The 12438-nt window shown below is 41.9% G+C and overlaps 1 protein-coding gene across 1 annotated transcript in view; it reads left to right on the top strand.

The window, feature by feature from the left end:
* Positions 1–12438, top strand: part of LOC117521489 (glypican-5-like) — a 361302-nt gene that overhangs the window by 91467 nt on the left and 257397 nt on the right. Inside the window, 1 exon segment of the mRNA XM_034182796.1 lies at positions 11319–12022. Coding sequence (XP_034038687.1) covers positions 11319–12022 — 704 coding nt within the window.

The following is a 12438-nucleotide window of genomic DNA, read 5'->3' as shown; positions in this document are numbered from 1 at the left end:
TCACAGATATATTAATAATATATAGCAAATATATGATGAACAATCACGGTTGTATAACACATGTAGTGAGGAACCGGACTTAACGCATTGAGATTCTCACGGCCGTATTACGGGTGTATTATGAATGCATCGTGCATGTGATGCACGGAATCTGCATTGCGGTCATAAAAGAAGCGCACTCGGACCGTCGGCATCACTATTCACACCAACAATACAGGCGCTGGAGCAAGTGCTGGACATGGACAGGTTGACTGGGGTAAACAAGCAGTGAACAGGGCGAGTGGTGACGTCAGCGGATTGCATCAGAGCTCCGCTCGTCTGAACGATTATAACAAGAAGTTAAATCTGTTATAAACATAGGAATAAATACTGTAACAGCTGCAGACAAGAAGGAAAAAACACGCAAATATTTTATCAAGCCTTGACAATGTAAACAAGTCAAATAATTTCCTTTTTAGACAGCTCAAAATGCTTTCTGCAGCTTGTTAGCCGTTCGCGAACGGCCCAGCTGCAGCTTCCTGTGTGATTCAGGAGGTGATTAGAGCTGTTTTCAACAGCCAGTTTGTAGAATAAAATGATTAATCCACCACGAAATAATTATTTTATATACACAGCGTCCAGCGCAGAGCATGGGGCAGCCGGTAGAACAAAGAACGGTGTCCAGCTGTGAACACAGCGCATCGATTTGCAGCCGCCGCAAATCAGATGCAAAGCAGACGTAATAAAAACAACTTATTCGTGGCCAATCTGTATGCAGTCGCTACAACTTATTTTAGTTTGTGATGTGGACATGATGGGCATGTAAAATATCCATTTTACACACTGTCCCTGTCTGCTGTCAAGCCGCAAATCCCTGTCAGTTGCGGATATCAGCAGATGACGGCGAATATACAGTGCATAGATTGAGTATGTATTATGTATGTATTGAGTATGTATGGAGTATGTAAGGCGGATGTCATCCGCAGCCAAAATTTTGTGCAGCTCAAAAATCCTGGCAATGGAAAAACGTGCCTCTGCGGATAACTGCGGATGTGTGCGGGTGTCATCCGACTCATACAAGCACGTCTCACGCATATTGCAGATGTTAAGTGAATATGAGCCAATTTTGTGCGCAATCCATATGCAAATCCTCCTAAACACCAGTGGGACCGGGCCCTTAGCTTAGCCTGACTGACCTGATGTTGCTATTTTTGTTGTGTCAAACAGTAAGAACACTGGCATGCTAAGCAGTATCAAACTTATCACCCCTCTTTTTATTCAAGAGCATGGCTTTTCAGTTTGAGAGCATGTTTCATTAAATTGATTCATTATCTGGAAGACATCTTTCTTATCCAGAGCTACTTCTTCTTCTTGTTTTATTACAGTAGGTATCCAGCTTAATGGTGCATTACTGCCTTCTTCTACTCTGGAGTGTGAGTCACAGCACTTCATTTAGTATAAAGGCACAGCTTGTCACAGTTGGAGATGGTGTCATCTTGTGGCCATAGATGATAATGCAGTATTTTTTTCTGTGCTAATTGCTTTTTAACATAACTCACAGGATCTACCAAAGTATTAAAAAGACAAAACAAAAAATGATAGTCTGGAAAATAAGATGTTTCTGTTCTCCTCTGCCTTTAATCCTTGATGGTCATGTTTTAATTTTGTTCTAATTTTGATTTTGTTTATTGCTGTGTTTTAACATTGGCATTTTAGAGTTTTTTAAAAATTGCATCACACGTGGTGAAGCACTGTGTGAATATATGGTGTTAAACTGCAATATGAACAATTATTATTGTTATTATCGTCATAAGTTACAAAGAAAATTGAAAGACTTTCTCAGATAGAAATTTGAAGAGTAACTTCAAATTTTTTAAAAGTCAACTGCTTAAAGGCAGGGGTATATGACTGGTGATGTAAGATGAAACCGTCCATGATAATTTGTCATAACAACATGACCTGTAACCAAAACCTTTGGTGTAAATGTCTTGCAGTTATTGAGCTGTCTTGGCAGGCAAACAGGTGGTCCTCACACTGCTCCCAACAGTGTCGCCCTGCATGCTGAGGAGACAAAATTTCAGTGTTCAAGCACGACTGTCCGCCCTATGCTATTTTTATCCCTTCTTGTTTTTGTTCCCATTGACTTGCTCCTGTTGATCTGTTGGTCTTCTTTGTTGGCTGTGAAGCACATCAGCTTCACAGCCTCTTAATTCTCATGTCTGTCTGCTGTGCTAATGACGTACCATTTTAATAGGTGACAAATTTTAAATTGTATGTGTGTGGGAGCGACTGTGATCCCGATCGTCGTGTTTTCTTATGCATCACAAATTAGGTGCTGTTTATTGGCCTGTCTGAGTCCCAATACAGTGTTGCCAGATCTGTTTATTATAAGTGACTTTGGGTTTGCCCCCCCCACCTGTTTGGAATGTTAGTTATACATTTGTGCATACTTTGAGGTTAATTCCTGAATGTATTTACTTATTTTGAGCTTGTTTCTTGCCACCGTTAATTGCCCATGGGTATACAGCCAATTTTGATTTAAGCAGTACCATGTGCCCATATTGCATATTTTTTCTTCAATTGTTCTAAATGAGAATGGAGCGTATATGGCCACAGGCAGCTGCCAGCAGAAAAAAATGGCCCACCCAGCATCTTTGTTCAGAGTGGACTGCTTTTTCTGTGCTCCCTCTCAGAGTGTTTCAGTTGAAAATCTCAACTCTTCAGCGAGATTCAGGCAAATGACAGGATAGAATTATTTTTACTAATTCAGCACGCAAACGCTATTATAATGGAGCTGGATGTTGACTTTTCGGAGCTGTTTTCTCATCCTGTCAGTCTTCATTTTGCACGTCCACCTCAACTTCATTTGCTGTTAATTCCTCCATTTTCTTTGTTCACTTTTTGTTTTATTTCCCACTGTGAAAATTGTCATCTAAGTCACAAATCTGATACGTGATCCAGACTTTTTGTCATGGTAACGGACTGAAATGGGAAAATATCACACCGGAAATCAGTCAATCAGAGCGTTCGTACCGTCATAGTCATATAATAATAAGGTATATCGCTTTTTTCTTGGTTGCATGACCTTTGGCTTTGGATAACCTTGAAATGTCAAACTCAAAGCCATTACTGTTTAACTTAAATGAGCTCGACAAATGTAGCTTAAACATAATGGAAGACTTCTTTTTTAGTCAAGGATAAAGTGCTTTGACTTGGGGATGAAATGATCAAATGTCAAGGCCATCACCATCATGGCTGTCTTTCGATGGCGAGGAAGATTATCTCTTGATCGATTTTTGTATGGGATATCTACATCTAGAGTAGATCTAGAGATGCCTGTACCTGGGTTTGTTGAGGCCCTCTTCACACATAACACGATTGAGGCAGAATGGCACATGAAGGAAGAGTCAAATGCCACTCGTGAAAAATCTGAGCCACCTTAAATGCCTCATACAGCTGTCACTACAACCATTTGCGCACACCAGTGGCTGAAAGACAGCAAGTGCCCATTTGACTCATCTCTCTGTAGGTGTCAGCCAAATTCTAGGTGCCACACATGAACATCCAACACTGCTCGCTGGGCACCTAGAAAAGGCGGGGCTTTTCACGCTCCCAGAGTAGAGTGCAGGCAACAACATCCAGGCTGTTGATGAAAATTGTCTCAGTGCAATACAAGTGTAGCATAAGCTAACAACACACACCACAGATTCAACATCGTCAGCTGTGGCTGAGTGTCCCGGAGTCCGGTCACTGTCCAGTGCAGTGTGCTGCTGGAACATCTGACCACTGTGGACTGCAACTCATCTGGTGAACACGCAATGCACATGTGTGGGTGGGTACTCACGCCCACATCACATGCTGATAATTATGTACAGACAGACAGGCTGATGTCACTTCCATCACGTAAATTGTACTTTACATAACAGACTGAAAGAGTGGAGTTTAAATAAAACAAATTAGGGTAAAGGTGTGAACTCATTCATTTGTAATTGCTTTGCTCATACGCTTTGCTGTGGACATGTGGAGCCTGTCAGCTGGATGTGACTGTCAGCTGCATGTGATCATGCTGGTGTTACATTACAAACACAGACATTGGACAGATGCAGGACAAACAATTAATAATGCATACATAAAATAAAAATTACAGAATGAAGGTACAGAGAGTGAGCCTTTTGTTCTGTGAGCTGGTGAGGTCCACAGACAAAGGTGAGTGTGTCCCTCTGTGACATGCAGCTGTTCAGATATCTGTGCTCGCAAGTCACAGCTGGAGAACACCTGTAGTGGCTTGTAAAATATGAAGTCGCATAACTTTACCATGGGGCGTGGATGTCGGCATGCTGTCCTCACGTGGACATAAATTAAAGCACAAATCACTTCAGCTGACTGCATCAGCGCACCACAGTGCTGGTGAATATCGTGTCATGCAGAAAATCACAGCGAGGCGTGTGCCACTGCAAGAATTCCCCACATTGTAATAATTAAAACACATATCACATTTGCAACGCGGTCACCAGCGGATCACTGCGCATGCCATACCAGCTGATGTGTTCATGACACGGGAGTCGACTCTTCGTGAGACGGGAGCCCAGCTGATGTCTTCATGAGAGGGGCGCATCAGGTAATTCATGTAAAACGTAAAAGGGAGAACAGTAATTCACATCATTTCATTACTTCCTGGTGTATGTCTACGTGGAATCTGAGTTCGCTCTTTTTAACAAAAATTAATTAATATGAATTGCGGTGTTTTTTAATATTTTGCTCTGCTGTTTTGTGCACAACTTTCCACGTGCTCTCACTGTGTTTGTGCGCATGAACACGAGCGTGGACAATACAGTCGCTGCTGTATTTTGCACGCCTGTCTGATTGTGTGTCCCTCCCGACAGCAGGTGGAATGTTTTGTGGTTCCCCATTTCCTTTTTTGTTCACAGATTTTCTTTCGGTTTCTGCGTCTTTCGCCCAATGTTGTGTTATGTGTGAAGGGGCCACATGGTTATGTTATTGCAGACAAACAGACAGTCCTTGGCAGATCCTTAGCCTGACCCATTGGCTGGAATATCCCAGACGATCAGGGACTGAGGACCTGCTGCAGACTTCCGTCTTCACAGCTGTTTGGTCACAAGCCATCACTGCCTCCTCCTGATCCACTGTTAAGGACTTCTTGGTTCACCAGTGCCCCATTAGCTATCACAGAGGTTTATTTTTCATGCTGTGGTGTAAAACATGTACTCCGAGAGCCACTTCTAATTATTTAACATGTTTATAGCATTATTTTAGTTGGATATTTAAATGATGTAATTTTTTTAAGTGATTAAGAATAACAGTCATTTGACACAACTCTATCAAATCACCAAATTATATGTTTTGTGGTTTTCATTCACTGATTTTAATTATTTTGATTTATTTATTTTTAGTGGGCCAGTTCTCAGTGGTTACGTTCATGTCTCTGGGCTCTCATCTTTTGTCATCAAGAGACACTTGGGAAGAAATTATGGAGTGATGAGATCATGGGACACAGGTGTTTGGCAATGGCAGTATCTTTGCAGAACAAAGGTCCACGTCTTTTGAGTCCTGGTGCTTCCTGTCTGACTGTATGGTTGTGGACGTGGGACTCTAAGTGACTTAAGATGATGACTAGATGTCTTTAGCAAGCTGTCTCCTTGGAGAATTAATGGATAATGCTGGAAGAAATTTGTGCCAAATGAACAGTAACTTAGGGTGACTCAGATGAGAAGTATTTGTTGCATTGCTTCGACATTTTGACCTTGCGACATTTCTCTGGGCATGTTCCATCATGCAAGTGCTTCATTGTGTTTGGAGAACACCAAGGGAATGTCCATTTTCCACCTGGCTGCAGCAGAGAGACTGGCAATTCCATGAGACTGTCAAGTACATTACCACTTTCAGTGGTCCTCCTGTGATCTAGCTGTCCAAGAGAATTATGGTTTATCTATTATTCCTTCATCCTATTGAGAATAAGAAGTATCTCATTAGTTTTGAGAGGTAGGAATGCATCAGATATCTGCCTGGGTGGTTTCCGTTCATCAAGCGGTGGATGCAGCAAAACATCAACACTAAGACTGAACCAGTAGGTCAGTTGAGATCAGCAGTAACATTGTTTGAAAGAAAAGAGCTATTTATGAACTGATATTTCTGCAATCCATCATTTTATCAGTAGGCAGCACGGTGGCACAAGACTCCCCATGTAATGTATGAGTTCGGCATCCAGCATAAAATGTGTCAAATCAACATGCAGATCCATATCAGCTTCGCTGTGGTGACCGTGAGCATAAAGGTTAAGGATTCAAAGAAATTAGATATTTTAACATTTTATCAATCATACGTACTGTTGTTTTGGTTGGCCAGTTGAGGACTGAATACCAAATAAAACTGATGCCATGATGGAATAACTTTGTCACATAATGTGATTTTACATGGTTGCTTATTTAGGGCCCGAGTAGGCAACGTCTTTGGTCTTGTTTTCCTTCTGCTTCTCTCTCACAAAATCTGGCAACATCACACCCATGTGTCACAGACAGTAGTCATATTAGTGCAGCTGTTGAAAAGGACATGACTGTTGTTATCCTTCTGTCTGTCAGCTGGGAGGGGCTGCACACACATTCATCTACCTGATATATTTGGCAGCAATAACTATAGAGTTTTGCGATGAAAAACACATCATAAAGGACAGAAATCCTAAACAGCAAGTAGATAATAAGCCAAGTTTAACAGTGTTGACTTAGCTGACTTCCAGCAGCCTACGCTTTGTCCCGCACTGCAGACTAATGTATATCCATTTAGTGTGTGTATGTGTGTGTGACAGCAGTGGGGGTGGAGTATTGGCACACTTCTCCTGTCTCAATTTCTGTGCAGTTGCTCTTGCTCCTTCATGTCCTGGCACGCTTTTAGCCTGACATCACATCCCAGAGGAGAGAAATGCGTCTGTGTCATACAGACGCACACAGATGTAAATGCAGTGGTGGGTACAGCTAATCAAAACGTTAGCTTTGATAACCATTAATCCGCTAACTGAAAAGTTATCCTTTATAACGCTAAACCGAAAAAAGGTTACAGATAACCGATAACTTTTAGTATCGATTTGGACGTGGTCACATCAGATTAAACTGTCATCTTATGATAAACCAGTTTCACTTTAAGCACTGCAGGGGCTGCTGGGTAAATTTAAAGATCAAGTCATTCCCAGGCAGAATCACAAACACAAAAAAATGCATGAAAAATAAATGAATACAAAATAAAACCCCAAACACTGTCATCATCTTTCAAAACCAGTAAAACACAGTATTAGAAGTCACAGTTTATCTCGGTATTATATACACACTGTCATTTATGAACTAAAAGCTGCTGCTTTTTTCACATGCTTTGAACCTTCGGGCTTAAACAACCGAAATACGTCCATTAATGCACTGATTGGCAGAGTAAAAGACATAGTAAATATAAATTCTTACCTGTTAGTTTCAGTGGGATTCATTAAATTCTGAAGAACCACAGAAAGCGTCCTGATTATCTAAAACGGTGTCTAAACGGTGAAGAAAAGTCCCTCTGTAACACAGCTGCGCCGTGAGATCTCATCTCTCCCACCGATGCTTGGTGATTAAATTATTCCATCAGCCACAAAGAAAGAAAATAATGTTAAAATTAGTCCATTTTGTTTCTGTGTCGAGCAGACAGCAACACTGTAACCTCCAAAGTGAACCTGAACTACACTACCCACAATGCTCCCTGCATTGACCACCCAATCACGTCTTGCACTTAATGATGATGTCATCAGCAAGTGACAGTCTACCACAAACACATGACAGGGACTAAAATGTTTGATTTTAGGGTTTACAAGCATTTTTGACAGTTCAACTTTGCTCACTTTACCAGCAAACAAATGTTAGCGGACTGAAAGTTATCAGAGCTAAATTTATCAGAAAATAATTGGTCCACTGATCGTTTTTAAAGTTATCTGAAAAGCTAATCCGCTAACAAAAACATTAGCTTCGATAATTAGCAGATCAGCTGAACTGTGCCCACCACTGTATAAATGTATAGCGAGTTGCCGAGAAGAAGGGGAATGTGACAGACAAAGTGGCGGGGCATTGAAGGAGATGGTGTGATGCAAGGATGAGCTGGTTGATTTTAGCAACTGCACAGGAATCTGCAAGTAAAGTAATTTTTCTGTTAAGCCCATAATGCACGATCATTTTAAACTTGTTTAACGTGGTGTTATTTGACTCTCATGGGGCGACAAAGCTCATCAAAACAGTGAACGATTTTGAATTGAGCACTGCACTAAGATGCAATTGGACTGAAAGAAGAGGAAAAGAAAGGAACAGAGTGAGACACTTTCAAATAGGACTGTTCTGATCACATAGATTGGTATCACACATGATCAAGATATTTTTTAATTGATCGTTTTTGGATTTCACAAACATGTGTCATCAGTCTATGTACCATCTCGATGATCATCAGCAGAGCTCCAAATGTACAGCACATCCGGAAAGTATTCACAGGCTCAATTTTCAATTTCAACTGAAAATGTTTTAGATGTTTGAGTTCACTTAATGGAAAATGGGAGCAAAAACAAAGGTGTTGCATTCATGTTTTTGTTGTATAAGTAATCATTGAACCAAAGTGAGTGTGTTTTGGGGGGACGCGATTTTAATATAGGTGGAACAATTATGTCAAGTGTAGTTGTGAGCACTGAGTTTCACAAGACGACCGAATGGTCATTTTCCAAGTGACGCTAAGAAATCAGGCAGTCTGGCTCTAAATTCAGATGTAGTTGAGGAGTTGATGTGTCACCACAATGATAAATAAGGCCCTTGTTCCAGTTAACATGGCAAGGAGACCGTAAACTTAATAAGTGAGTGATCTGAGACCAATGACATAAGAGGTATGATGTCAATATTTGTGACAGCGGTACTGTGAACGAGGACCGAATCCAGGGTATTTCCACAAATGTGCATCAAACCCTGCATGCATCGCTGGAATCTTAATAAACCCATAATGTGAATGATTTGCAGAGGGGGTCAGAAGGCTTTTTTTTTTTTTTTGCATGAATGTTGAAGTCACCAACAATCAGAATGTTATCTGCACGGGTTGCCAAATTAGAGATAAACTCACCAAATGCATCTAAGAAATGGGTTTAATGAGCCTCTGTTTGAATTATTCCTGACATATTTTGGTCCATAACGGCATGACAGCAGCAGGCAGGGTGGCGGCCAAGCAGTTAGTGTGCTTGTTTCCAGAGTGGAAGGTTCTGAGGTCAAAACCACCCCAGCCCATTCTCCATGTAATGTGGAGTTGTGCTAGAAAGAGCATCCAGCATAAAACCTCTGCTAACTCAATATGCAGATCCGAGATGGATGGATGTGGTGACCCTGGGTGAAAAAAGGGAAAAGCCAAAGGGACTTATTTTCACAGCCACTCTGCTTTGTTGTTAACCTAATCTCTTCAGATTGCAGGAGCTAAACAAGGTAGGTCCTGATTTGTACTTGGATGGGATACCTCTTAGGAAGACCAGGGCCTGTGTGCATTTCTCCAGGTAAAACTACTAGAATAGTGTAAGGAAAGGCATCTGGCATAGAACTTGTCTGAAATCCCAAAATGGGTCTATACTGGCTTCACTGTGGTGACAAATTTGGCACGGTGGCTTAGTGGTTAGCACTGATGTCTCACAGCAAGAAGGCCATGGGGTTGCTTCCCGCCCATTCTGTGTGGAGTTTGCATGTTCTCCCCATGTCTGCATGGGTTTCTTCCGGGTGCTCTGGTTTCCTTTGTTGGACTGCTGGTCATCCTCAAGTAAAGCTGCTGTCTGTGCCTCATAAATGAGAGAGAGATGGGTGAGGACCTCCCACAGCAACACAGCCTCAGCCTAGCTGGTGTGCTGTCGGTACACAGTTCACAAAGATGAGATAGTTGTAAATGGTGGCGATCAAAGAAGGAGAGAAGAGGAGAAACCACCCCCCCACCCCCAACATCTTTGTTTGATCTGCCGATATGTAGACTACTGTGAGAAGATGCACGTGAGGCACTAGGAGAACATCAGCGACATCCCAACATTTATTTGGACTGTCACATAAACAAAATACAGACGTATTGTGTGTACATGTCAAGGTTTTGAGAGTCGAGACCCTGCTGCAGTAAATGTAACTTCAGTCGTCAGCAGTGGCGTTAAGTTGCCATGAATCAGGGTCCTCGAATTTTGGAGATCAACAGTCAGAAGTTAACAGAAGTTGTCAAACAGAGGTGTTTCACGAGTACCCAAAGTTGACTGCTCCTGCCTTCAGATGGTAAAAGTCCAACCACATATTTGTTCCATCCACCCTCTAGACTAGCTGATTCGAATTACTTCAATTTTTCATGTAAATCAAAGAGATAAATCAGTGAAATCACTCATTTTAGGTGCACAATACATGTTAGGACATTTACTCACTGAAGCCAAGATTCCTTACCTCTGCTAGTATCTTGGCAGGAAAATGAAGTTTGAAGTTTTTTTGGCTCCTGTTGCTTCCTATCAGCATATGGTTGTAAGACTGGATGCTAACCCGTGACCTAAGGCAATGATGGCATGTTGTGGTACTAGATCTCTCTGAAGTATCCTTGGGTAGGAATGACTTTCTGTGAAACAAACAGTTACATAGTTACATCACTTGCATAGGGAACATCGCCAAAGACATTTTGGCCATGTGGCGTGTTTTTGTTTACATGATCCATTGTGCAGGTGCACTAGTGTTGAGGGCTCCAGCAATTCGAGAAGGCCAAGGGGATGCCCATATTTAACTGATAATAGCTGTGGCAGATAACTGGTTACTTTCCTGCACCATCAACACTCCCAATTCATCACATATTTACGCTTGATCAATGCCCCTTTGCTTCACTGTGTGACGAGTTCAGTAGACCTTTCACTTCATTTAGTGGTGCACAGGTAAATGCATTTTTTGACAGCAGTGTACTTTCTCTCAGACAGCACTCAGAACTATTTGCTTCACTTCTGCATCATCAGGAAACATTCAGCTATATTTGGGTTATAGTTATGGTCATGGTTATGGTTAGTGTTTCCCCTCACAAGTGAGGATGGACAGATTTTTTTTTCTGGTTGTTTGCCAACTAGAACAAAAGACAGCTGTGTCATGTAGCGGATGGAATGACTGAATTACAACAGAAATGGAGAACTCATTTGTGCTATACCATACACCTTGTAGACCGCTTGTCTCCCTTTTTGGTGACTGCCCTCTTGAAACATATGGTGGATCAGATCCCGCTGGTGGATTTTGACTTTTTTTCCATATTAAATGACGAAAATCAACAATTGTCCTCTTTTGATTTTCTTGCAGATATGTTCCAGTACCTTCTGTCCTTCTCTCAGGGCCACCTGAGCTCCCTCTTGGAAGGAACCTACTCATCCCTATCTCGTCATGCTCTCCCCCATGTGAATCAACTCTTCTCCTCTCTCTCGCTCTACCTCCGTGGAGCCAACATCTCTGTGGAGGCATCAGTTCACCATTATTTCAACAACCTTTTCCCACTTGTCTACACACGGCTCATCAATCCAGGTATTGAAGGAAATGTAGCAGAGGGCAGTGAGCTGGGGGACTGCCTCCGTATGATAAGACAGGATGTCAACCCCTTTGGGACCCATCCCGCCATCATGGCCCAGGAGCTGGCTGGAGCATTGGGTGCTGGTCGACAACTGGCCATTGCCTTGGAGGAAGGTCTGGAGTTGCTGAACATTACCCAAAATGTTAGCTTCACCAAAGAGTGTGTGAAGGGCCTGGTGAAGATGGTGTACTGTCCCCACTGCAGAGGCTTGACGCTGATCAAGCCATGTGTGGGTTATTGCCTCAATGTGATGCGAGGTTGTTTGGCCAGTGTTACAGATCTGGATCAGCCTTGGAAGAAGTACATCACCTTGTTGGAGCAACTTACCTACGCAATGGCTGGGCAACACAGCCTGGAATTAGCCTTGTTGGGGGTCAGGGGGCACGTCAGTGAGGCCCTGCTCTATGCACAGCTCCATGGCCCACTAATCACTGCTACAGTGAGTATGCACCAGCCACACAGAGCATAAAAACGCCCTCCAAACTGATTTTGATTGGAAAAGATTTTTGCAGACTGCTTGTGGGTTTTAGTTATTTTTTCCACCAGTGTAACCAAATTCCCTGCACACTATTATTTTACTGTGTTTAAACTCTGAAGAGAAAAATGTTTATTGTCAGAAAAAACCATGTTATCCAAAACAGTGAAGGCTGACTTTTACAGGCCTTCAAAATTTTATTTATTTATTTTTTTTATGGCAAAGCAACTAAAATAATTGTTCAACTTCTGACCTTATGGAAATCATACAAATTCCTCATTGCCTATTCTGAAAATGGGAAAGATCATAACTGAAATGGGACCTGGGTATACTTGTGTATTATGAGTCCTACCATAGGTATTATGTTGTGCATATTAATA

This window comes from Thalassophryne amazonica, chromosome 12 (genome assembly GCF_902500255.1).
Source record: "Thalassophryne amazonica chromosome 12, fThaAma1.1, whole genome shotgun sequence".
NCBI lineage: Eukaryota > Metazoa > Chordata > Actinopteri > Batrachoidiformes > Batrachoididae > Thalassophryne > Thalassophryne amazonica.
This window is presented reverse-complemented; position numbering and strand designations above follow the sequence as displayed.